General features: G+C 41.2%; 2 protein-coding genes across 5 annotated transcripts in view; one reads left to right on the forward strand and one right to left on the reverse strand.

Moving 5' to 3' along the window:
- The window catches only part of LOC119656784 (protein sevenless), a 97,594-nt gene extending 80,207 nt beyond the window's left edge, over positions 1–17,387 (forward strand). For 2 of the 3 annotated variants that reach the window (XM_038063370.1, XM_038063372.1), the window contains exons 7-16: positions 2,177–2,309; positions 2,372–3,511; positions 3,627–7,098; positions 7,160–7,350; positions 9,531–9,632; positions 9,691–9,885; positions 9,942–10,372; positions 15,739–15,884; positions 16,051–16,107; positions 16,220–17,387. In XM_038063370.1, the coding sequence (XP_037919298.1) occupies positions 2,177–2,309; positions 2,372–3,511; positions 3,627–7,098; positions 7,160–7,350; positions 9,531–9,632; positions 9,691–9,885; positions 9,942–10,372; positions 15,739–15,884; positions 16,051–16,107; positions 16,220–16,656 (6,304 nt within the window). In that variant the 3' untranslated portion in view covers positions 16,657–17,387. The remainder of the gene's footprint in view (positions 1–2,176; positions 2,310–2,371; positions 3,512–3,626; positions 7,099–7,159; positions 7,351–9,530; positions 9,633–9,690; positions 9,886–9,941; positions 10,373–15,738; positions 15,885–16,050; positions 16,108–16,219) is intronic. The other variant, XM_038063371.1, reaches the window with a different exon arrangement.
- A 7,066-nt stretch (positions 17,388–24,453) lies between these two features.
- On the reverse strand, positions 24,454–26,199 carry LOC119657848 (FHA domain-containing protein DDL). Of its 2 annotated transcripts, none has more exons than XM_038064970.1 (2): positions 26,070–26,199; positions 24,454–26,012 (listed from the first exon to the last, which is right to left on the reverse strand). In XM_038064970.1, exon 2 carries the CDS (start codon positions 25,988–25,990, stop codon positions 24,590–24,592), a length of 1,401 nt encoding a protein of 466 aa, XP_037920898.1. In that variant the 5' UTR covers positions 25,991–26,012; positions 26,070–26,199; the 3' UTR covers positions 24,454–24,589. The 2 variants fall into 2 exon arrangements, with proteins under 2 accessions (XP_037920898.1, XP_037920900.1); XM_038064972.1 differs by having other exon boundaries at positions 26,064–26,188.
- Between the last annotated feature and the right edge of the window lie 921 nt (positions 26,200–27,120).

A 27,120-nucleotide genomic window follows, 5' to 3' on the forward strand; every position in this document is an offset into this window, starting at 1 on the left:
GCTCGTCTGCAAAAGCAACCACCGTTGCTTTCTTCGCCACGTGAAGCCCGAGCATACATTATGTTTTACAGTAGGGGCCCCAATACGGAGCCTTGAGGAACATCTGCTGTCACAACATATTCCTTTGGCTTGTCCTCCGTCTCGTACCAATGGAGTGTCTCCGAAAGGTAACTCTCGATTATCCGGGCTATGTAACCAGGGACACCCAGCATACCCAGGGTGCCCTTAATCCAACTTCAGTTGGCCTAGTTAAAACATTCCTGACATCCAGAGTTACCACGGCGCAGCACTTACCAGCAGCCGATGCCTCCCGAACGAGGTCCACGGCCGTTGCTATTGCATCGACTGTGGACCGCACTCTGCCAAGCCCATACTGCCCCTTCAATAGACTACCTGCTAGCTCGACAAACGAGAGCAGGCTGTTGTATATCGCCCTCTCCAACACCTTCCCCATAATGTCTAAAAGACAGATAAAACGATATGAAGAAGATGCGCCAGGTGATCACTGAGTGGGAAACACTCTTTCCACCATGCACGATTCAAATGTGCTTATGAATCATGCGGGCCTGATTTTATCCGCCAACTACGGGGGTTTGTTCGGAATCTCATCTAATTCCGGAGCCTTATTGTCCCCAATTCGTCCATAGATCTCTCATAGTTCCTCCTCGGTACCTCGGTGATTGAGAAGACATCTTGTTGAACCATTGACTGACGTCCACTTTCTTCCTGTTGTGGGGAAATTTTGCGATTACGTCACTTGGGGTGGAAGTCATATACCTCAGTTATCCACTAAGATAACTGATCTACTTTTTCTAATGTCGTTCCCTTCGGGTCGGGGCTTCCTTCTGAAGCCGCCACGAATGTCTCCTCCTCGAAAGCTCCAGTGGACCAGCCAACTATCCTGGTATTTTTACTTTTGTTGCTCATTTGAGTGTCGCCTGCTCCGTTTCTGATATCGATAAAGATGGTCTAGTAGTCACTGTGCCTGCAGTGTTCACTCACCCGCCAGACCATACCTCTCGTCAATAATGTGCTGAAGTAAGTCAGATCGACGAATGAGTCTAGCCCCTTGCCTTGGAAAGTGGGCATCCATCCAATTTTGGCTAGTATGGTGTCCAGTTCCGCGAAAATTTCAAGCCGGATTTGGCCTCTGGTGTTCGTCACTCGAGTTCTCCAGTCTAAAGCCCACACGTTGAATCGCGGGCAATGATTTTGGGTCTGTAATCTTTGGCGTCCAAAACCAAGCCATCTAGCATCCCCTCACATTGTCCTAACGTTGTACTAGGAGGAGCGTAACAGCTGTAGATATTAACGCAGTTGACTTTTGGGTTTACAAAGCCAGTTCCCAATAATGACAGTGTTTCTATCCAAGCTCTTCTCCGAATCCCTCGACGAATCTCGACTACCTAGGGGCAATGTTGCCCTTAGTGGTGACCTGCCAAGCTTGCGCACTCCCGAAAACCGCCGGTGCTGGGTTTCCAAAGCCCTGCATCATAGATAAACTTTCTTTCTCGTCTTCCATATTTGGTTTGATTTCCGGGTATCCTTCCAATTGCCACGGGTGGGTGTTTGCTTCCCACCTACCCGGCCTGCGCATAAACATGCTCATGCACGCAGATTTCCTGATGCGCACATGTACATGCCTATAAGGTATCCACTGAGCCTTTTCTTATCCATACGAAGGGATGCGCCTGATGGGAGATTTGGTAACTCCACACATAATTATGCCTTTAATACGTACATACTTATATGAATATATGAGGGAATATTTTGAATTTTTAGCTAAGGAAGTGTACATTGAAAATTCCTCACATAACAAAAACACTTACCTGACACGCCCAACTTCTGATTCATCGTAGCATAATTAATTTCGTTTATATAATGAGGATAGTACTGAGTACTTTATGTCAAGCACTCCTCTTTTAACTGTGGTTGGACCAGTCGTTAATCGAAACATGACTTCAGAATGGTTCCAATCTTTAAATGTATGCAACAAAAATGGTTTTTGTCGTCTTACTTATACTAAACACGTCAGTCCATCAGTTTTATATCAGACCAATTTTGCGAATTGGCGTATGAGGGACTGATGAAATACTGCTGGTGTAAGGTCAGCTATAAATATTAAAATAATTTTGAAGATTTGACTAACCTATATATTCAATCTTGTTCTTTGCAGGGCTGTAATAGATGGAGTTGGAAGTAAAGAAGCAATTTTGTCTCCGCAGTCGGATCAAAACTTCAAACCCGTCGGCTTGTCTCTAGATTGGCTCAACGATCATGTTTACATACTTGGTGAAGTGAATCACAGGGTAGGATTTTGAGTTGAACGTGAAAAGTTCTGTTTCGATTTTCACATTATTTTCGCTTTCAGGAAATCTCGTATCAAATATCACGTTGTGATTTAGATGGTAGAGGTCTGACAACTGCAATTGCTGGTCTACAAAAAAAGCCTAATCATATTCAAGTGGATCCCTACAATGGGTATCTTTTTTGGATTATTAGTGGCTATCATTCGGATACTGGCTTGTTCCGTCTGGATCTTCGTGATATCTCCAACGGTGTTAAGCATAACGTTACACCTGATAAACTGATTGAGGGCAACAATTTGGGAGCATTCGTGGTCGATTATGCAAAATTTCGAGTGTTAGTTCCTCTACAGGATAATAACACTGTTATCGCTGTTAACCTGGACGGTTATGACAAAGAAGATATTCGAAACAACACACAAAGTCCAAAGTTAAACGTTGTGAAATCATTGGCTATGGCCAATGGGATATTCTATTGGACGAACGGGAGTGATCTATTCATGGAAGACCACCATGCCGAAGAGAACTACTATTATCATAATGCCTATCCAGGCCTTTCGAATGGGACCTTCGTAGCAGTTTGTGTGAACTTACCTTCGGTTCAGCCCGTGCCAGTTCCTGTTAACCCACCACGGCACCTTCAAGCGCTTCTTAGTGCCGATAAAGCGAAAATTTCTTGGAGAAGTCCGCATCTACTTGGAATCCAAGGGAAGGGAGCGTGGCAAGAATGGAGCTACGCACTAGAGATTCTAGAAAATAACAGTTTGCTGGTGAGCAGAACTAACGAGATAAAAGGAACATTCTTCACCGTGGATAAATTAAAACCAAACACGAATTATACCTTTCGAGCAGCAGCTTATACTTCGGCAGGAAGAGGCCCATGGAGTACAGAATTTTACGCGAAAACCTTGAAATCCTCGCATGATCGTTATTTGATTTGGTCTTCAAAAGATGGACTATTACAGAGTGATGTGCTTGGCGAACATATCCATCCGTTGATTCCCAGATCGAAGCTGGGCGACCATGAAATTACGGATATGGCTTGGTACGACGATGTCCTATATTTCGTGAGCAATTCTACGTTGAGATATTATAATCGTACAAGCGGACTTCTAGCTCGATTTTTAGAACTAGAGTCTGTTGAGAGCATTGGCATTGACTGGATTGGGAAAAGAATTTATTGGTCTAATCCTACATTGCAATCGGTGAGTTTATTCAATATTCTAAGGAAAAAAACTAGTTTTGATGAATTCCTCTATAAGCTAACAAACAAAACATTCGGGAAAAAGTCAGACTTCAATTTACTTTGTATAATTCTAGATTGCCCGAGCTACATTGAATGGCAGAGACCAAGAAACATTGCCGACGATAGCGGTAGCACGCGAACTGAAAATAGATTCTCTTCATGGACATATTTACTACTCATCGGGAAACATGGTGGAAGTTTGTCAACTGCATGGAAAAGGCAGACGCGTTTATTTCAAGATCAGGCCTTTTACGGGGAAACAAGTGATGGGTCTAACGCTGGATCTAGACAATGAACGAATCTTTTGGATCGTTCGGAGTTTCGAAAGATCAAGTTTATTTAGTGCCCCCATGGCAAACAACTTTATATCGGACTTAGATGTTATTGAAACCACCCTCGAGGAAAGATCTTTGAACGGCCCTCTAACACATTTCAGTGGTAGACTTCTGTGGCTTCAAGATGATCATACTGTTATAGTGGGAGATACAAGTGGAAAAAATTTAGCTAGAATTAAAAATACGCGACTGAATGGTCTACGGTCTGTGTCTGTAATCGACCCAACTCATCATGTGTATCCAAATGTGAGCAAGGAGTTAAACGTTATTCCAGAGCAAATAAAGAATGAATCAATAAGAATCATTGGAAACTGGACTGCATTCGATATAGTGTGGGATCCAGTTGAAACAGTTACATACGGTGATGTATTCTATGAGTTGAAAATTCATAGTGACCAATTGGGAGAAGTGGATACGAAAAAGGAACTAAACACGTCGCTGTACCATTACACAAAGCATAATTTAGCGCCATACTCACCATTGGAAATTACGATTCGAGCGTTCACTTATTGGGGATCTTGCAAGAATACGATTGTGAAACTTTTCAGTCCGGCTGCCGCTCCGTCTATGCCGACTAAGACGAGAGTTTTCGTTAACCACCTTTATTGGCCATTGCAAAATGGTTTAAACATTACAGCGACAGTCAGATGGAATCCTCCATTGAATCCGAATGGGCCATTGGACCGATATTTCTACTTTTACTGTTCATCATCTGGGGAACGTTATGATGACCAGAACTGTAAGGAAAGTGGAACGGATTCATCGAAAGAACTTCAAGCAGTGATAGCGAATTTAAGCAAGAACGAAAACTATTTGTTTCAAGTCCGGGCAACCACAGAAGTTGGAAGTAGTGCTAAGACGCATCCATTTTACATTAAAACCACTCAAGAAAATCCGTTGCCCTTAATCTTAGTCGCAACTTCTGAAAGCATATTGGAGTACGATATGGACCTGAATGTGAGTTCAATTAAAATTCGAACGGGGAGTCCCGCCAAATTTCTCGCACATATTCAACACGAAGAATTGATTTTCTGGGTAAATGAAAACCTTGAACTGATGTCTTATAATGGTCTTAAGAAAGTAAGATCTAAGCTCGTAACAATGTCGGGTGAAGTTCTGGCACTAGCCATTGATTGGATTCAGCGAATCATCTATTGGAGTGAGTTAGAACAGGATGGCAGCAGTTCAATTTATCAACTAGACCTCAATAGAAATGAAGAACTACATACACCCGTGAAAGTTTTGAGTCGCAAAGCAATCATAAAAGATCTGATAGTGCTACCAATGAATCATACGCTCTTCTGGCTAGAATTACCCAATGTAGACTCAAACATGGGAGAGATAGTAAAATATAATTCGAATACAAAGTCTGAAGAAGATTTTGATTTGATAAAATCGGACTGTCTTAATTCAACATTTCAGAGAATAATTTTAGATACAGCCAGTTTTTCTGAAGATAAGCTGATCCTGGTGAATAACAATGGGAAACTTTTCCAGTATGGATTGATTTCAGAATCTTGCGTTTTGTTGAAAGTTCGTTACGACAATACTACTGAGCTTATTGTCAAAGATAGCGGCCATATTTACCTGCTGAGAAATCAATCTATTTCAATGTACAATTATAAACAAGTGCTGCAGCTGTCGATATATGTCCCAAAAGTATATCAGATGTTAGCTTATTATCATCAAAGCTACCCCAAAGTGGAATGCCTGATCCCAGCTGACGAAGCCTCAACCATCGATTACATTCCGGAATTGGTACAGAAGTCAAACCAGTCCTTTTTGTTGAAACTTCCTGAATTGGAATCTCAATGCGTAAGCGTGAAGCTCCCTGGTGTGAGATATGTGGTCACGTATTCAGAATTAGGAAATGTGAATTTAAATGACTGTGATCCTTCGCTGTGCAAAGTAATGATTTCGTATGACTCGCTTACCCGAATTGAACATTTGAAGCCTTATACCAAATATCAAGTTAAGGTGAGAGTGAACAATTACTATGCAGAGCAGAAGAAACTTGCAGCGAAAGAGGGCCAAGTAGCTATCTTCTCTACAGCACCTGGTTCGCCTTCTCCCCCGAGAAATATTACTGCAGAGCCAATCAGCCCAACAGAGGCGATAGTTCAGTGGCTTCCTCCGCTACAATTTAATTCAGATTCGGTGTCTTATGAAGTTCATTGGCGGACAGAAAATCCAATCACCCGAGTTCACAATAGACAGCAACGACTTGTGACTAGTGAAGAAAACACTGCAAACAATTCTACTGATCTAATTTCAATAAACTTGACTAAATTATTGCCCAGTCAAACATACAGCATTTGGATACAGGCCTACTCTACTCCGGAAACGTTCAGTAGCAGTCCCGTCGTTCAAATCGACACGTTTTCTGAACCCGGCAACATAACTGTCGAAGAATCGGGACCGTACAGTTTGAAATTGAGATGGAAGGGCAACCGAAATATAACTAGATACGTAATGGAATGCACGACATTAGCAAACACCGATTACCAAATCATAGTAGATTCGAACTTTGATGAACGCCCTGAATTTGAGAGAGAAATATTCATCGTTCAGAACCTGGAACCAAAGACAAGCTACAAATTCTTCTTTCGACTGTATTATGCTAAGCGAGATATTGCTTACTTCTGGCCTACAGATAATAGATTCACTTTCGAAACACAAGGGCACGTTCCGAGTGCACCAGGAAAACCGAAGATTCACCACGTTAGTGGAGATGTCTATAAAGTTACCTGGGATCCTTCCAAGGAGAATGGTGCTCCAATCGAATTGTACAGCCTGGAGGCCTTAATAACGCGGATTTCGAATCGAGTAGTCCGATCAGCTAAGGAATATGAAGACTACGAAAAACCGGCAGTACCTTTACTTGAACCATCAGCTTTTGCAAATTTCTCACCAACCGTCCTTCAGAGCGATATACCCTCAGTGGATGAACCTGAAGCTTTTGAGGAAAAGTGGGTGGTTTACTATAACGGAACCGATACTTACTGGATCGTGAAAGACTTGCAACCAATCAATTTCTATATTTTCCGCGTAAAATCGAAGAACTCGTATGGTTGGGGGCCATACAGTGCTATTAGTGAGCAAGTTAGTGAATATGTATCACCCAAACGAAGAGATTCTCTGCTTGCAGCTATATTTGCTCCAGTTGTAATTGTCGGCTCGTGTATAGTGTTGTTATCATGTGTGATATTTTGTAAGTATAAGTTTTGAAAATGGTGGTAGATCAACATCTACTTGATTCTTTTAACTAACAGTTTTCAAACATCGATCGGCTAATAAGAAAATTGCCAATGGAACTACTTCTGCTTTGTCTGACGTCGAACTGGCAAACCTGAGAGAACTTCCAAGAGGTGGAAACTTCATTCACACTACAAACATATTATATATGCCCGGACCACTAACAGATGCAGATGTTGCTCTTCTCCCGCAAATTCGAAGAGATCAGGTAATATATTCAATTACTCTAATTTCATTTATAAAATACAAGATTATAAGAGCAATGAATGGCTGGAAAACCTCTTTACTTTCTGAATTCAATTGACGGCGCGATGGTTGAGGGGGCAGAGCCTCTCAATCGCGTTGGTTTGGGTTAGAATTTCAGTCATCATAGATGTTTATGTTAGTATTGTGTTTACTTGTTGCTGTGATCTTTATCACTTCATCATACTCATCATCAGCAGTGCAACAACCGGCGCAATCCGGTATAGACCAGCCTTAGTAAGAAACTCGAGACATCCCGGCTTTGCGCTGGGGTCCCCCAATTCGATATCCCTAGAAGCTCTGGGGCTCCTGCCCTACGCCATCGCTCTATGTGGGACAGGGTCTGCCACATCTTTTTCCGGGGGCGCTGAGCTGGTTCAACCTCACTCATACGGATTAGGTGACCCGACCACCGCAACCTGTTGAGCCGAATTTTATCCACAATCAGGCGGTGGTGGTACCATCAGCTCATAAATTTCGTCGTTATGTCGGCCATGGAATCCTTCAGCCCGTTACGTGTACCAAAATTTCGTCTGAGGCTTCTTCTCTCGAACGCGGCCAAAAGTTTCCAATTTTTCTTGCCAAGAATCTAGGTCTCCGAGGAATATATAAGGACTGGTAAGATAATTGTCTTATACAATAAGAGCTTTGACCCTATGGTGAGACGTTTCAAGCGGTACAGTTTTTGTAAGTCGGAATAGCCTACGTTGGCAGCCGATAACCGTGTCGTCGTAGTTGTTATCGGCGTCTCAAAGCTGTTTGTTTATTCTTTGGTGTTAACATTGCCACCATCTACTTTGGTCTTGCCTTTATTAATGTGCGGCCCAAGATCTCGCGCCGATTGCCCTCTGTTCGATCTGGGTTTGAAAATAATACAGAAAATCTGATCTATTACTGATTTGCCTGGAGTAAAAACACTTTGGTATGGTCCGATGGTATGCCGAGTGGAGAATATCTTATAGATAGTATTATCCAACGTGATACTTCTATAATTGCTGCATTGCGTGATGTACTCTTTTTTATTCAATGGAAAGGTAAATGTCTCTTTGCCAGCCGTCAGGCATTGTCGGTTGCTGGCAACTTATGATTTTTAAGCCGATGGGTTGCACGGACTGTTTCTTCAATGCTTGATGGTGGCAGCATTTGTGCGTTGGTTGTTAAGCAATTCATCAAAGTACTTTACTCATCGCTCCAATATGCCCATTCTGTCGGAAATCAGATTTCCCTCTTTGTCTCGGCATGATGAGCATCGAGATGTATAAGGTTTCATTCTGCTTCCTCTCTTATAGGTGTAATGCAGGACTCTATTATGGATGGCGCTAGTGTTCACTCTCACCTGATTGTCAGAGGGGATTCAAGATGGCATTGTTATTCGAGGTCGGATTACTATGCCAACGAGATAGTCTTCCGAATCTATATTGCCGCCATTCCTCTGAAAAATTATCTCACTCAGTTCGTTAAAATAGATAATTTACAATGCTTGTTTCATTTTCTCTATAATGTATTCCCTAGAATTTGCGTAGCCCATCTTCTCAATACATTTGATATAATTGGCAGATGGATCCTACCGATATTGATTGGACATGAGGAATATTATACTTTTTTTAAATGGAAGAGATAACGCTTTTTTCGGAATTTGTTTAGAAGTAGCGGAGGGGAAAGGTGCAATTTTTCGTAATTGTTGTTACTATACCTATACCATATGGAATTTCCCATGTATCCATCATTGCCCCAATTAGATATCTGTCAGTGCACTACCAGTTGCCTCCAATTTATATAGAAATGGAACAGAGATTTAGCGGGGTCATCCTAAATATACCTACTTCGGTTCAATCTTATGCCACCGTCACACAGAAGCTACCCTTCCGTCTCTTTGTTGACCTTGCACCATTTTCAAATTTTCTGTCCAATAACTTGAAGAAAAGTCAGAAAAGTTGGAAATTTCGCTTTTAAATTCATACAATGAAAGTGTCACAAAAAAACGGGTTCCTTCACTAACTAGACGATTGCTTCGTCCATCGGTATTTGCGAATGGCTTTAAGCTTATCTCGTTGCTATAATTAAAAAAATACTACAAAATAAAATACAATACCACTAAAAACACTCAGAAAAATTTGTTATATGAAATCAACTGTTTTTTTGTAGATTACAATGTCTAACTTATTGGGGAGCGGTGCATTTGGCGAAGTTTATGAAGGATGTGTGAAGAATGTGAACAATGTGGTCGAAACGAAAGTTGCTATTAAGGTAAGGGTTTACAGCTTGCTGGCCCAGTTGCGCTTATTTTAGGCTTCCCTGTTTACAGACCCTTCGTAAAGGCGCTTCAGAGCAGGAAAAAGGGGAGTTTTTACAGGAAGCTCAATTGATGAGCAATTTCAAACACGAACACATCCTTCGATTAATCGGAGTCTGTTTTGATGCTGACTCGCTTTATATAATCATGGAATTAATGCAAGGAGGAGATTTGTTAAGTTATTTAAGGCAGTCAAGACCCACATTGGTAAGTGATTTAGTACTAAACTCAATGATGTGGTTTTAATTAATTTATCCTTTCAGGAAATACCATCGTCTTTGACTCTTCTTGATTTGATATCTATGTGTGTAGACGTTGCGTCTGGTTGCAAATATTTAGAGGAAATGCATTTCGTCCATCGTGATTTGGCGTGCCGAAACTGCCTCGTTTCATCAGTTGATCCCCAATATAGAGTGGTTAAAATCGGAGACTTCGGTTTGGCTCGGGACATATACAAAAATGACTATTACAGAAAAGAGGGAGAAGGTTTACTACCTGTTCGTTGGATGTCGCCTGAGAGCCTTGTTGACGGCGTGTTTACATCCCAATCGGATATCTGGGCGTTCGGAGTTCTTTGTTGGGAAATTATGACACTCGGTCAACGTCCGTACCCGGCGCGAAATAATATTGAAGTTTTGCAGTACGTACGCGATGGTGGAAGGCTTGATAGACCTGCTGATTGCCCAGATGAACTGTGAGTACTCTTATATATGAATGATGTTAGTGTTGTGCTTGAATTTAAAGGTAACCTAAAGTGCAAGCGATGGGGAATGATATTAGAGAAGTATTTTATCCATCATATCAAATATAATAGGTCCAACTATGGTGGTAGAGAGAAAATCAGGGCCCCAGTGAGAATGGTGCGTGTTATTGCCGAAATTGTCAGTTTCATTCAATTTCATTTGCCCCTACTGTGAAGAGAATTCCGGACCTGGGGTGAATGATCGTCTTTCGTCCTCCCAACAGACCTGAGTTCGACAGATTTAAATATTGCTCAAATCGATAAATGAAAGAACTTTCGAGACAAAATAATCAATTGAAAAAAATGGTTTGATTTCACAATAAATTTCTCGCTTTGAAAAGTAAACATACACTGCCCGTGTTTTTCAAGAGATTGTAAAAACATAAAACGATCTCCAGAAGCTGTGTATGTATTTGAGGTGATACCATCTCATTGCGCTTTCCTAAGTCTGACGTTTTTCGATGTAACACATCAAGTAATTAAAAAAGTTGATTTTCAAGTGGGTAAGAATATTTGCCATTGTATAATGGAATTTAAGCAATCAAACCCAGCTCCTTACCATATTTTAGTAGGTTTTATAAAGGCAGTTCCTTTATTTTCAATAGTTTCTTTAAATAAAACTATTAAAAGAAAAAATTTCCAATTTTACTGTAGATATAATTTTTTGGAAAATTGCAAATACGTGTGTCGGAAAAGACATGTTTCCTTCTTCAATGCTGCTACTAATTTGTTTGACATAACTCTATAGCCATTTATATCTTAATCAATTTAATTAATAACTAATACTTAATTATCTGAAATTATAATGGCTCCTTAATTAATTACCTGGAACAAGCTAAATGAACAGCTGTCCATGTCGGTGTTCAACAGCCTGGCATTAGTCTGCTTTCTGGGGAATCTAGTTTGTGATCTTTATGTATTTGTATAATGTTATGGCCGCCTTCTACTATGTATTCTGCGACTGTCAACTCGATATGCCGTAATGATTTTTTTGCGGCTAGCTCCGCTCTATATCAAGTTCGTAGTTTTACCAACCGCTTTGTCTGGCCTATATATACTGGTTCATTCCGGCCATATGATCTTGTAGATTCCGCTCTGTTCCTCCTTAGATTTTGGGTCCTTTACGCTCCTGAGCCGAGTTTTAAATTGCATATGTCTGTTTGTTCAGACTGCCTCTATTTTAAACGCATTGCCTTAAATCTATTACGCTGAACCATTAGTTCCTTCAGGTACAGACATTTCGCTTAAAAGAGGGGAAAGTGAGTTGCTCATTGCCGTGGCTGCGTTTTTTTTTTATAATATTCATCTTGGAGGGCGAAGTAGTTTTCACTCATACATAGTGATGAGTTTTGAATATTGGCGGTTCTCCCTCCTTTCCTTGGTTGAAGTACGGTGTTTATTAAGCTACGTTTCGAGATTGTGTAGAGCCTTTTTGACAGGTACACTCGGAAAAGTGCTTTTACATCAAACGAAACTAGAATTAAATGTTGCTTAATCTTAGCATCCTTCAGCTTCTCGACCACATGGAAGCTTTATTGCATGGCATATTTGCTAAACGATTCCGGCTAGATGACCCCAACATTGTTCAATAATATTTGGTTTTGGAGACCTTGCTAGAAAATTGAGAACTTGAATTGAAAATAAACGACAGGTCCAGAAATGTCTGCCAAATGACCCTTAAACTACCCATGCAGCACTGCCACATATTAGGAGCTGTTTATTCCCAAGCTAAATGCCGAACACAGCAACCCAAACCGACTTCCGCCGTCATTCTGTCTCTTGCTTGAAACTTGTGCTTCTTTCGAAACCATTTTTTTTTCTTCCATAAAAATTACACAATATTATATGTAAGACGCTTGCTCGTGCGTTGTCAATATTAGTATTGATACCCGACTTATTCGCTATTTGTCGTGCAGTTAGTATACAGTTAAATGTTAATCTCGGCTACTTCTCCGTTCGGATGGCTTATAATTCTTAGCCGTCCTTTTGGCCTTTTCTTACCATAATTTTCAGGGCCCGAAATACAGTCACAGATCGCATATATGATCCGTAATACAATGCGAGTTATTTCTGTTATGGATTTTCGCTACACAAAAATTCCGTTATAGGCAATGTTACATGACAATCGCAATTCCTCCGGACATTTGTGTTGATGTATTGCCACCATGCCCCTTGGGACCTCTTTTCCAAAGTGCAGCAGTATTTCTATGGTTTCTTGCTAGCTTCTCTAGCTTGTATACTCATAAGGGTAGCCCCCAGTCTCATCTGAGTTTTACCCCGTATTGTCACTGCTCCTAGACCAAAGTAAAAGAAGAGTGTATGTAGCATCCTTTTTCTTCTGTTTCGTGTAGGCATCACGTACAACTCCTCTGCACTTTCGGCATCAGTCGGCCTTTGATGCCCCGTCAGGTTGAAGGTTCCGCCCAATCTGCTGTTTGATTTCCGAGCTCGTCGTATTCTTCCTGAGTAGATGCAGCACGCGCCTCTCCAGCTGCTGCCGTACCTTTCGGCCTCCCCTGGGTCGTCGCTCTTTCTTCTTATTTACTTACTTATTTTGTATGCCTGTAGAATGCCGGGTACCGGTACTGGGTTAAATTAATGGCTGACCTTGGATGAGGTCCGGCCGCTGGTTGATGGAGTCTAGAGGGGCTGGCAACTGTCCAGATATGTATACCTGGACCGGATATATCGTCAGCTGCTTCTGTAACCCCAGAACGAGTTAGTTAGTTAGTTACAATGCCCGACTCCTATTTGGGTACCACCCTAGATAGCTACCTGAGAAAAGGTTTCTCTGCTGGGAAACCTGGTGGTGCTCATACCGACTGCTATTCGATAAATCTTTTACAAAATTTTCTAGATAGCACTACAAAGTCTTTATTTATCAATGAAATACTTGGAAGTTGATTCAGAAGTTAATTTCCTCTGGAATAGCACGCAGTATTATTGCAACTACAATTTTGGGGAATAAATGCCCTTTGGGATTGCGGGACTAACTAACTATTGGTGTCCTAGAACCCGCGGCTGATAACATACGAGATCCCACGGACAAAAGCGCAGCAACTACCCTCGGCTCAGGGCTAACTGAAGTTGCTACGCCTTCCTAATATAGAGTCTCCGGCATGAAGCCAGCAGAGTTTCCCTTAAGGGGGTCAGAATCGGCTTGGAGCCAACTAATGACCTACCTGTCCAGTGTAGGAAGTAAAGACTGGCCCTTTTCCTATCCTCGACTCGACTCAGAGATTCATTCTCTCTGTATGCTGGCTCACTTCGGGATTGTACTACTGCTACGTATCAAAAGTGTCTTCAGCATGGACTGTTCATATCATAATACATGCATATACATATTATACATATGTCTGCCTTAAGTAATTCATACTGATATATAAAAATCTAAAAAGAAACTAAAATACCCCCACGGACCCGCCGCTCATATAAGTTCATTTTATATGGTCATGAAGTCATACACGTCTTAGGGTGCAATAAATTTACGTGAAATTCAAAATTTTGACCTTCTATAATTTTGTTAATAGTAGTTGAATTTCATTCAAGCTTTTCGAAATGATGTCTTATATTATCCCTTCTACGAATTCCTTGTACTTGTAGGTTGAAATACAGTAATATGCCATTATTGACTTTATTTCAGCAAATATCGAATGGCATGTATTTTGAGGCTTTCATTTCATATAGATGCACCATGTTTTTTTTTTCAACTTTTTCGATTGGATAGGTTTTGAGAACGAGACCTGTTTCACTTTTTGGAACACACACTTTGAGTCCGTATTCCTCTATATCTCTATAAGATCAGTTTCGAAAAGTACTAATCGAGCCCTTTCATTTGATACCTCGCGTGGCAATATTCTGTGAAAAAATATTATGCCCCCCTTTCACATGTATGGGGAGCCCCCTCAAACTCAACACAAAATGCTATATGAAAAGGGATTCACAAACCAAACTTTCTCCCCAAATTTCTTCACAATTTATTCAGCCGTTTCCGAGTAAATCGGGCGCGGCAGACAGGCAGATATTGACTCGATTTTAATAAAGTTTTTTCCCCCAAAACCTTAAAAGGGTTCACCTAATAGCGTCAAAGGCAAAAGGGCTGAGGGGAAGTAGTTTCTTCATATTTGGGACTTGAATATTTCACTCGAATGTCAATTATTCTCGTTAATTATCACGTCACAACTTTATTTGCATGGCTTAAAATGTAGTAAAAGGAAAAACCATCGTTGTTTGATATGCTAGATGATCATGTTTCACTGACTTCGATGGTCAGGCCAGTTTTAGCTAGCGAGTTCTTGTCAGCGAGAGGTAAATGGCCATGCCATCGAAGATTCCTCTCTTGTAATGTTTCCTCGATCGGTGCAACGCTTATCTATTACGGTGAGGCCCTGTTCATTATCTTTAGTAGTTGGGGGATGGATGACACTCTGATAAATTTTGGATTTGAGTCATTCGTTGAAGCGAGTGGATGTCAGTTGTGGAACGCTACATCGTCCGTTGGCTGATACCATTGGTCCGAAATACCTAAATTCCTGAGTTCTTGGCAGGACCCTTCCACTGATAGTGATATTGGCTATTTCATTCAAAAAAACTGCTTTGTTCAAATTCAGTCTGAGACGGCGTTGCATGCGACGATATTCCTTTTGTCGACAAGTTCCTGGAAATCAATTTTGTCTTGGAAACACTAAGCAGACATCATCTGCATGGAGCAACGTGTCGGGCGGTGGACGTCATCCCGCGTAACAGTGTCCACGACAAAAAGAAAGAGGAATGGCAACAGGGAACTTGCTTACTAAAAACCAACAGAGACACGAGGGTGTTTTGATATATCTGCTACACTTCCAACTTGACTTTTGAAATCGTGGTAGAGTAATTTAACCCACTCTATGAGTAACTGCGCAGCGTGTGTTGCGTCAGTAATCTCGCAGATTTCCATAAATAACTAATTCCATGAAAAAATTTTTCGTCGCATAAAAAGTAAGTTCGAAGCCTTCTTGACAAACTCTTGCGCACAGACCAGCAACTTACAGTAGCAACTGACTGTCCTTGTTTGAAAAAAGAGCCGGAGCCGTGGTACTTAGACCTGACGAGAGGTACCTGGAAAAGGGTGGATTCCTCTGAAGCCCCGGGTTTTTGTCCAGGCCCGGAATATAAATTTCAATGAAACAGAGATAATAGGGTACCGAACTACATATATAATTTTCTCCCCCGGGCTCGAATTTTCCCTTTACAGCGCTGGTGCTACCTTTTACACTTTATGACTACCATTGTCGATTAGTAGCTTACATTTGTACAGGATTATTTTTGTTATATTTCAGGTATCAATTAATGTTGGAGTGTTGGAGTTACTCTCCGGATAAGCGACCAGCGTTCAGTTATTGCTTGGAAGTATTGCAATGTTTGCAGGATCACACCAGCGATAATATTCAAATAATGATGGCGAATTCAAATCGAATAGCGAGCGGTTAGTATCATTTTCATTGCTTATGGTTACACAGGGTTAACATAGGCATGGTGTCTGATTCTAGTTGTTTAAAACTTAATCTTTACTCATGTTATTTTTCATGCATCTAACCAAATCCACACATTTCAATTGGCTCGTTTCCCTTTCTTTTCTCTGTAATTTTCAGGCGGCATTTTTAATCCATCGTACATGGGATCAGATTTTAATCACAATCATTCTACAGGTATGGTTTCCAGTGCAAATATACAGAATTGTTACTAATATCGGGTGGTTGAAAATTTGTTAAAATTAGAATCCATTTTTGTGGTGCCATTGAAATCATTCTTCCATTGCAGGAACATTGAAATTCATCAATCGAGAAGTCAATGAGCCTCCAACGATAATAACGCCTGCTTCATCCACCACCAGTACTGTGATCCCGAAGTATCTGGAACTCCTCTACGAGGAAAATGATGACCAACGATCCATCAATATAATCGGTGATGGGTACGAAGTACCTATTTCCGGTCTTGAAAAGGAACGCACCTTCTCGAATTCTTCCACTGTGAGTCGATCCAGCTCGCCGAATTTAGTCAGTAGTTTAGGAAAGTTTAATTCAATGAATGCTATTTTGTCAGTAGCTCTACCGCCAGACGGAGAAGATCGACCTATTAATAAATCTAGTACTTTAGGGAAAGAGAGTAGAAATTTGATAGCCAATGACGCAAAACCATTTTATTCAAATACTCAACTAGATTCAAGGAAAAATGAGCTATCACGAACAGCTATGTAAAATATGTCATTTTTGCTGGGATTATTAAGTTTGATCGAAAGTGATTTACTTGTCAATGTTTACGAGAAAAGGGTGTTAGCCCTCATGTTCCTGATAAGAACATGTTTACTTCTCAAGCTTCATTTAGTTATGAGAAGAAGGAGTTGCCTCTTTTAAATTATTGTAAAGTTTATACTTGATAGTTTTTAGATTAGAGTTGCTTAAGCGACTTGTATAATTTTATCATTGTCTCATACTAAGTTGAATCCGACTGAGCCTTGCCAAAGATTAAGTCTTTTACTCATTAAAACGAATAAAGTATCTGTTTAAGTTTTAACCGAATGGAAACAAATTTTTAAAAAAAAGATTGTAAAAGACACTCGGATCGAGTTGCAAAACTCGATTTTTGTTCTGTTCCACTGGATTTTATCCAATGGGCAATTAAAGACTATAATGCCTTTGGGAAAAGACTAAAGAATGTGTTACTTGTAAATAAGAATGAAAGGAAACCTTGATTGATATTGTTCGTAGAGTTGTAGAATTGTAAAGCAAGTAAAGATAATTGTACCTTTACATTCATTATAATAGCAAACAAATGTATAGCCTGATAGAAGGTTAGATTAGTCGTGTTAACTTATAACGTACGAAAAACGCCCTTATATTAAAGGTGTGAATAGGTACTACTTAGCAGCTATATTCGATAAAGACGAACTGTTTAATGTTTTATGTAATAAACGTTTTAAGAAAACCTATATTGCTATTGTCCGGAAAGTCATCAGTTTGTACTAATATGCCAACGTTGCCGGATGTTAACTTTACGTTCTCGTTGTTTTCTGAAGACTTTCCGTAACTTCCCAGTACCCTTCGATGCTTTTACGCCATGCCCTTTCCCCCCCCCCCCCCCCCCTCCTTCGAGACATTGAAGTAATCCCAATTTAATATGAATGCTGGTGGGTTGAACATTCAATGGTGAAAGAATTAAAAAAAAATTAAAATATAATAATCGAATGCAGCCACTTTCATCGGCAATTGCGGTTGTCTTGTCTCCTTTAAATCTTAAATATTCTAATTTTCATCAATGCTCAAAGCTCAAAGCTTGGGGTATTGTTGGGCATATTGAGCTGTTCTGAAAATTATTTTTTCAGAAAGTGCGAACCGAACTTATACGAAATTACCCTAATGGAAATTATTAAAATTTTCAATCCCTTCACTACTTTTTAGAAATAAAGCGGAGACATATGAAATTCAATTGAAAATGAATCTCAATTGTTCATTAAAATTCTCATGAGGAAAACTCAAATTTCAGAATAAATACGTTGCATGTGCAGTTCGATTATAAGCAGCATTTTTAGCAGATTCTTTAGCTCAGGCAAATTTTCGAAGTGATCATGCAAAATGACTTCGTTTGAAATGATTAATATATAGAGTGAAATATAGTCATTGGTGTGGATATAGCAGTTGGAAGCGTGTTCAGCAGTTCATTTGCTTGACCTTAATTGAAGAGCGAATGTTTTCCAGAATTCGACTTTCATCAAGAATATCAGCTATGCCGCCATCATCGTCAATCTGGATATAGTCCAGTAGCTGAGAACAATCAACATATTGTTGATCTAGTTTCTGGAAGACTAACGATTTTTTCCTTCTCGTTGAAACAGTTTGTAATTATGGTAGGCGAGACATCCTGAGTGCGGACTAAAGTCTTTTTGATTTTCCAAAAGTTGAATAACCTTCTTTTAACTATGTTTCTGGTAATGCATTTTGAATTTCTGAAAAATTCCTATGTCCCCCCCTCTTCGATCAACCAACTTGTAAAAATCTCCTGCACAACCTGGCAAGGAAACTATACACAGGAGGTAAAACTAGTCAAAACAAGTCGGGAAACCGGAAGCTTGATGCTTCAAGTATAAAAGGTTTTGTGTTTCCTTATGTGAGGAGCATAACGCAGTTCTCCATTGGCCGATAGCATTAACTCGAGATATTCAAAATCGCTCAATTCTATCAGCAGCGGTGACCTGCCCAGAACTAAGCGATTTAAATATCTCGGGTTAATGCTATCAGCCAATGGAGAACTGCGTAATGTAACTGCTTCATGCATTAACGCAATCAATTCCCGCTAACGAGAATTCACTCACCAATATTGGTCTGAACATCGAAGTCAATGGTAAGCAACCAAAAGGTCGGCCGAAACAACGGTGGCTTGATAACGCTGGATGTAAAAGTCTCGCGATTACATCCAGATCAGGCATTTGATAAAATAAAATGGCGAAACCGATCTCGACGAGCCGACCCCGTTTGTGAAAGGCACAACGGCTGAAGAAAACGAAGAAGATGTGAGGAGTGACGAGCGCATGACAGCTCTATTTTTTAAATAGCTATTTAAATAAATCTTTTGATGGAAAGCCATGTATTGATAATAGTCAACCTCATACGCTTCATACTCTGAGTTTAATATTGTATTATTAGCAAATGCGAAGAATTTAACCGACACCAGATATAAAAAAGGGCTGGGGAGAAATAGATTCTTCATGAATGGAATTTTAATATTTCACTCGAATGTCAATTATTCTCGTTAATTATGACGTATGCACGATACTGCCCTGTCGATGCAAAATTTAGTATTCCTAGGATAAACTTAAGGGGGGTTTTTAGTCAATTTCTAAAAGTTGGTAATATACTATTAGTAAATTTATTTGAGCAGATATCGGAATGGGACATCTCTCGAGGCTTAGATTTCACATAAAGGTTTTACACAAAATCTTAAAAAGGGCTGCACATAAGTACATTCTCCATAAATGCGACTTTAATATTTCACGCGAATGTCAATTATTCCCATTAATTACGACGTCAGCATCTTATTTCCATGGCTTTGGAAGCAGTTAATTTGCGCGAATTTGCTAAGTTTGAACTGCTATAACTTTGCCGTTAATGGCCAGATTTTCATGAAATTTAGGAAGTATGTACGAAATATTGTCCTTTATACTGGTACAATTCGGAAGTCCTACGATGAATTTAAGGGGGTTTTTCAGTAAATTTCTAAAAGTTAGTAATATACTATTAGCAAGTTTATTTGAGCAGATATCGGAATGGGATATATTTTGATTTTTTTCGGATTTTTAGGTTGGATAGTTTCCGAAAATTAGTCCTGTCTCACTTTAAGTGCGTACATTTTGATTCCTTACTCACGCACTTTGCAATTTATACCAAAACTAATGTCAGTTTCGAAAAGTACAAATCGAGACCTTTGATACCCTACACGACTATATCCGGTGAAAAAAATTTATGAATTCCCCCTTTGCATGTATGGGAGGCCCCCCTTTAAGCTCCACTTAAATTTATGCCACTCGCTGTATGCGTGGGATTTCATAGTTCCCATCTGTCCACCAAATTTCGTTCGGATCGGTTTAGCCGTTTTGGAGAAAAATGCGCGTGACTGACAGACAGACATTGAATCGATTTTAATAAGGTATTGTTTTACACAAAATCTTAAAAAGCAGGAGAAAAGATATATTATCCGGTTTCAGTCAATGTATTGTGTGTCGTGTTTCTTTGTGGTAGAATCCATGTAATTAAGCAACCAGCTACAAACGATGTATGCCACCCCCCGAGGCCTCGCGGTGCAAAGGGCCGAGCACCTCAAAGCCTCAAAGAAAATTACTTAAAACCGTGAATGCGATGAAAAAATTTCAGTCGTCATAGACCCATTAATCTAAATTCGTCTGTATTTAATCTGGTAACATTTGCTGGCGTTGAGTAGATATAGCGAGAAATCCCCACTGACCAGAGCTGAGCAATGATTTAAGTTTCACACTTCTCGACGATTAGAAAATCAGTCGGGCACCCAGACGCAGCCTCATTCCATGTAATATATTATATGTGCATTTTTAAAAGTATTTTATGTAAAAATGAATAAGAGTAATTTATTGTTGAAACGATAAAAAGACATTTAGTAAGTTTGCTAGGTAACTCCGTCATGTTATTTACATAGCATGTTGGTCCCAAGCCGAATTAAAGGGGAAAGGTTTGAGGCAATGTACTTTGTACTACCCTCAGTAAAACAAAAATAAATTGCTGAGATCAGGAAAGGAGGTAAATAAATTTTGTTAGCCCACACACTCAATATGATGTTGGCATTGTCATCTCAGAGGGTTCCGTGACGCCATTAAAGAAGTCGAATGATTTGATTACCGATTGATGAAGCTCGCCATTATATCAGCTGATCGCACTATTCACTTCTTCACCGCGTACGCATCACAGACAGGTCGACCTAATGCCGAAAAGGATGCCTTCTGACAACTTCTCGATGCAAAAATCTGTTACCTGACCCCTGACGCCATATGGAAAAAGATTTGAAGCGCGCAATGAGGGTGGCGAGCATATAATCGATATTGTGGACACCCATGACCTTGTAATTACGAATATATGGTTCATCAAAAGACTGTCTCATCTTCCTACATTTTACAATGGGAATAGTAAATCGATTATATTCTCATAAGACGCCGACTCACTGCAAAGTTGGTCAGTATGATACCATCACACCTCAACATCGACCGTTGGTTGCCGTCTTGCGAATCAAACCATCGATAAAACAGCGTGAGGATTTCACTGGCTCACCGCGGAGAAGAAAGAAGAAAAAATCTCACTTATGTGATTACCAACCATTACAAATGCGGAAGAATCGTGGAATCAAATTAAAGAAACGGTCCACAAAGCGGCATATGCAATCCTTGGGGTCACCAAGTCAGGTAAGCGGTTCATTAGCCGAAATACTTAGTTTTGGAATGACGATATTGAAATGAAGATCCGTTAAGAAAAACGTCTCTACCACAAGTTTCTCAACGATAAAACGCTCGCCAATTGGCAAATTTATAAGAATACCAACTGGGAAACAAGGAAAAGGGTCGTTGCCACCCGAACGGTCTATTACGAAGATCTTTACGATAAACTGGATATTGGGGATGGCGAGAGATCTGTATCGACTAGCCAAACGCCAAAAGGAACGGTATCGAACCCTTCTGTTACGTTGATGACAAGAACGGTACTTTGTTTACCGACCGCCGAACCGCGAAGAATTCATTCAACCTCCATTTCCACAAGCATTGTCGACAATTAGAGCAATACCACCTGCCAGCGCAATTCGAGGAAGCAATAAAACGAATGAAATTCGGGAAGGCAGTAGGACCTAACGATATCACGTTTGAGTTCTGGAAAGCGAAGAGTTGGGATCCAACACTGTGGCTCAGTGAATTCTTTAATCGGGTTATTTAGGAAGGTAGACACCAACTGACTGGTAAGAAAGTACCACAGTTCCAATATGGAAAAAGAAAAGTAGTCCAGTGACTTAGTTTCCGATCCGGTTGCTGTCCCACACTATGAAGATTTTTGAACGCATTCTTGACAACCGTGCCCGCGAAATCGTTCGAATAACTGCGAATCATGCCGGGGTTATCGTGCGGAACTACTATCGCAATACACCCCGCGTAGTTACTCATGGAGAAACACTTTAAGAAACATCGCCCTCTTTACATTGCATTTCTGGATCTGAAGAAAGCCATTGGCTGTGTGCCACACAAACTCAACTGGTATGCTCTACGACAACACCTAGTACCAAAGGAGCTCGTGCGCTGGTTTAAATTGCTGTATCATGATCCGAAGAGTAAAGTTCGAAGTGTCGCGGACATACGAAAACCGCTTCGTGTCTCTGTCATAGAGGAAGCACCCTCTCACCACAATCACACGGGACATTCAACGTCTTATACACTGCTTTATGCAGATAATGTTTTCCGGGTATCCCGTAGCATGATCTCCAGCAACTTGTTAAAAATGGATTGACCGCCTCATGATACAAGAGCTCAAATTAAATCTGAATTTTTGACGACCGATTCCCATGAAGCAGGCACAATCACTGTCAATAATAGTAGTCTGTCTAGAACTGAGTGATTTAAATATCTCGGTTTAATCAGCCAAAGGAGAATTGCGTTATAAAATTTCTTCATCCATTAGCGCAGAATGAAGTGGCGTTCGACACCTGGCGTTCTTTGTGATCGAAGTATCAACGAACGTTTCAAATCTAAAAATTATCCATGTCGTCCGTCTTGTCGTCCTTTATGGTTTTGAGTGTTGATCGACTGTAAAGGATAATAAAATGGTGCAACCGACCACGACGAGCTGACCCCGCTTGTGAACGGGACAAAGGCTAGAGAAAAAGAAGAAGTTGTTCTCGTCTGCAAATCGTCTTAGCGTAACGCCTTAGCTCGTGATACTTGTCTTCTCTGGCTCGGGTTCGTCTTTCGATTAGTAGTCAGTAAGCTTGGTTGTGCTTGTTAATCGCTAAGCCACTTTGACCGTGTCATCTTTCAACTTTTGCACATTGATTTTAGGAGTCTAGTTTTTCCTCTACTCTCCAGGATATGGCCGAATCATATCCTATATTTTTGATACAGTTCGTTTTTCGACGAGGACGTGACTGAATTGATTGAATGTCTGCCCGTCTCGTGATGCACAGGTCGTTTTATGTATGTTCTTATGGGGGAAGCAGGTGAAACTTATGACTCAATTTTTGCTACTAGCGAAGTCGATGAATCCTTGGCCATTATCGTTTTTGTTTCATTAGGGAATATTTGCTCCCTTGTTATGCCTCCAGGCAACAGTGCATTGCCAATTTTAGCGTTGCAGTCTCCCAATAATACTTTGATATCATTACGGAGCAACCCGTCAAAAATTCTGCCCAGTTGGGTGTAGAATTCGCCTTTAATGACATCATCTTTGTCCTCCGCTTTTGCATGTCAGTTGATGTACCACACATTGAGAAACTTTATCTTAAAGCGGATTAAGCAGATTGGTTCATTAATCGATTTGAAATCAATTGCCAGCGGTCTAAATGTATTGTTTATGACAAAGGCGACACTGAATTCTCTGCTTCCTCGCTTTTTGCCGCTGGTAATTCTGTAAGGTCCGCAATCATTCACTTCGTTCCCGAGGCAAGACCCAAAAGAACAGCGCATTTTACGTTGCCGTTTGATCCATCCAATCTGAGGCTCTATCCTGGGTTCTTGGACGCGTCGATATTTTCCGAAAGGCGTTGTCAACGCTTCACTCAACCCCCTACTAGCAGGGCCGGTATGGATAGTTTTTTTCCATTTCGGTTCGCCTTCACTCTCCCTCGTCTGCTGTTTTGATGGCAAAATACTCGGTGGTCTCTGCGTGATTCGACTTCAGAGCCGTCGATGTTAAAATACGGGAGAGGTTTCACAGGATTTGCACTGGCGGTATACCAAATCACGATGCCGCCCTATGACCCTTACTATCATTTGACCATTGAATGTAGATACGAACAAGACAAGTGTATTTTAGGAATAGGATATAAGCTAACAGAAAAGTAGAAAACCTGAGCATTATCGTTAAGAATTGATAGCGATCGTACGTTTGGAAATAAAGCAAACTATGCAGTGACAAGATCTTGTAATTATTATTCAATGAGGACGATAAGTTGGCCTCTCATATCTTACTAGACTGCCCTGCACTTGTACGCTAAGGATATATTAGCTAAGGAATAGCACCAGATACACCTAGTCGACGGTAGGTCATACAGTGCTGCAGCACAAAACCCGACTGTGCACAAGTTGTCTACCCACCTATCTAACTTTAGCTAAGTGATTATTGTGGCTAATTGCGTACCTTCAATATAAAATGAGAAAGATAAAACTATCTTTATATTTGCCTTGTTCAAGTGAAAGATAAGTCCGTTGATCCCAGTTAGGTGCGCCAATTTTCTTATTAGACGAATGCACCACTCGCTTCTGAGGACTAAAAGGCAACATATTCATACGATAAAACTTTATTCTATCATTAAAATAAATTTCGTATTAACAATTATACCCTTTCTAGTTTTTCTATTTGATTTTAAAGTAAAAAAGTAAAGAAACGTCTCACATTGCTAAAGAGTTCGGCTATGATTCTACCCCACGGCTTCCTCCTTTATCTGGACATCCGGAACCTCTTCAGCGGCAACGTCATCGTCCAATTGATCTTCTTTGCTGTTTTCATGCAGCAGCACGTACTCCCGCGAACTGAAGCCGAACTTCAGCACGTCCTTCTCCATCAACTCGATGTACTTCCTGGGCTCGATTGGCTTATTGTTCAGGAAAGTTCCGTTCGCCGACTCCAAGTCAATGATGTAGGGGCGAACTCTTTTGCCGACGGTGCCGTCTTCCCGGTCGAAGGGAACCAGGCGGTACTGTAGTGCAGCATGTTGTTTTGAACACGACGGGTGGTCGACGGGCAGGTCGCAGACTTTGCGGTCCCGCCCAATTAAGTAGCAGCTTTGTCTGTGAATGTAGAGCGTGGGCAGGGCTTTCTCCCCCTTGAAGGGATACAGGCGCCACCGACGTTTCGGCTTCCTCGCCTCCAAGGGCTCTGCATACTTGATCACGATTCCGTTCACCTTGTTTGAGTCTTCAGTCAATTTGCCGCTCAGTCCGAAGTCAGGTTTCTGTTTCTCCGCAGGCGGCTCGTCGTCTTTTTCTTCCTTAACACGTCTGCCCCATTCGTACGAGCCGTCATCATCTTCTTTCTTGCCTTGGAAATTCCTGCTACCTCTGGGCTTGAAATTGTTCTCACGCCGATCCCGCCTGTCAGCGTCGTGACCTCTGCGGCCCCTATCCTCGTTATCCCTCCATCTGTCTTGGTACTTGCGATCCACATCGCGGTCTCTGTTCCAATTGCGGTTCTGGTCGTGATCGTCTTCGTATCTGCGGCGATCTCTGTTGCGATTCCGGTCATTTTCACGGTCTCGATCGCGATCCCTTTGGTTCTCATAGTCTCGGTCGTGCGGACGGGCGTCGCGGGGACGCTCATGCCTACGGTCGTCGTCGCGCCTGCCCCTATGATCTCCATCTCGATGCCGGTTTGGTTGCTCCGTTCTGCGGTCACGGTTTCTGAAGCTGCTTCTGCCATCCGATGGGTGCTCGCGCGTGGGACTGTCCCACTTTGAGCGATTGGTCAAGTCCTGTTCTGCGGGCAGTTTCTCGTCTTCCTCACTGGGACGTTTTGACTTGTGATCATATTTGGGCCTTTTTGATTCACCGTGTGACGTGCCGAGCTTACGTTTCCTAGGTGAGTGGCTTCCCTTACTGTCGTCGCTATCGGAGCTTTGCGATGCCGAAGACGACGAACTTTTCTTGGTGCTGCGTTTGGCCTTTTTCTGTTTGGCGGATTTCTTCTTCGACTTTTTAGAACGCTTCGCACTTTCATCAGAAGATGAGGAGCTCGAGGTGTCAGAACTCGAAGAGCTGGAAGATTCTTCATCTTCTTCGGAACTGGAGGTCTCCTCCCGCCGCGACTTCTTTGATTTCGTCATTATTCAAGCCGCCTGTGCCTTCCTACAAAAACAGACGTTTGTACATGAAATGAAACTTGTCTTTGCGTTTTACCCTCACCGCAATCCTTATCACGGGAAATCCAATCTCTGATTTTGAGAAATAAAACGAAGCCACACGTCAAAAGTCAAAACAATCTTTCCACAATTTCCAGGCGCTTCCAGTATGAAGACTGTCACATGTAATTCTTGACCTTATTGAAATGTCAGTGCTTTTGATCTAGCGAGTACAAGATGGCGCAGCCAGAGCGCCAATGTGATAACGGGCAGAAGATGGCGCAGATGGAACATTTATAATTTATAATTTCACTTCTTTGGGTGCACAGTACGAATGTATCAATATTTTTTCCGTGTCTTATTTTTGCCTTGCAGAAATTAGTAATTTCTGTTTATATGCGAAACTTTTGCTGCTATAGAACAAGAAAGACTAGACCGGATACCGGTTGTTGCGCCGTTGATGATGATGATGATGAATAGGAAAAACAAAGTTTTTATTATCTCAGGTAAACCATCCGCTTGAAGTGCAATTTCCAGGCAGCATCTAAAAGCTCAGCTCAGAATTGACAACCGCATACAGCCTTCAACCGGGAGACTGGACTTTGGTATGCAAAATAATATTACTTGAGCGAGTAAAGTAGTTACTTAACTTGTCTCATAGATACAAGGCTGGGGACTCGGATAACATTACTCCTGTTTTAATAATAGAGGGAATGCATGCCCTCGGTCTGCTACCGCAGATTCAAAGGACCGGTTACCTGGCCATTACTGGAACAATGAGTAATATGCGTCCGAAGAGTGATAACCTTATTCCAGGCAAGGATATATGCCATTTTAGAAGAAATACTGTTTGTGATAAAATGGCGGGGTCGCACCATTTGAATCTGTTCCTACAAACGCGCGACGTTATCAGCAGTAAACAGCGACAACATATCAAGCTAGTTAGTGTGGAGTTACTGCTGTAGCGTCCCGTTACTGATGTCGGTGTCAAGGCACTTAAATGTCGCTGTTAATGAGAAACTTGACAGACTGACTTACCAAGGTTCTAGATCCGCAACGGAAAGACCTAAGCCAGCATTTGGCATCCGGCCATGCACTGTTCAGTCCGCTTTGAA

This window comes from Hermetia illucens, chromosome 5 (genome assembly GCF_905115235.1).
Source record: "Hermetia illucens chromosome 5, iHerIll2.2.curated.20191125, whole genome shotgun sequence".
Classification (NCBI taxonomy): Eukaryota; Metazoa; Arthropoda; class Insecta; order Diptera; family Stratiomyidae; genus Hermetia; species Hermetia illucens.

Bases quoted from the DNA above. Each gene is read 5' to 3' on its own strand.
- LOC119657848 (XM_038064970.1), bottom strand. From the start codon at position 25,990: ATGACGAAATCAAAGAAGTCGCGGCGGGAGGAGACCTCCAGTTCCGAA.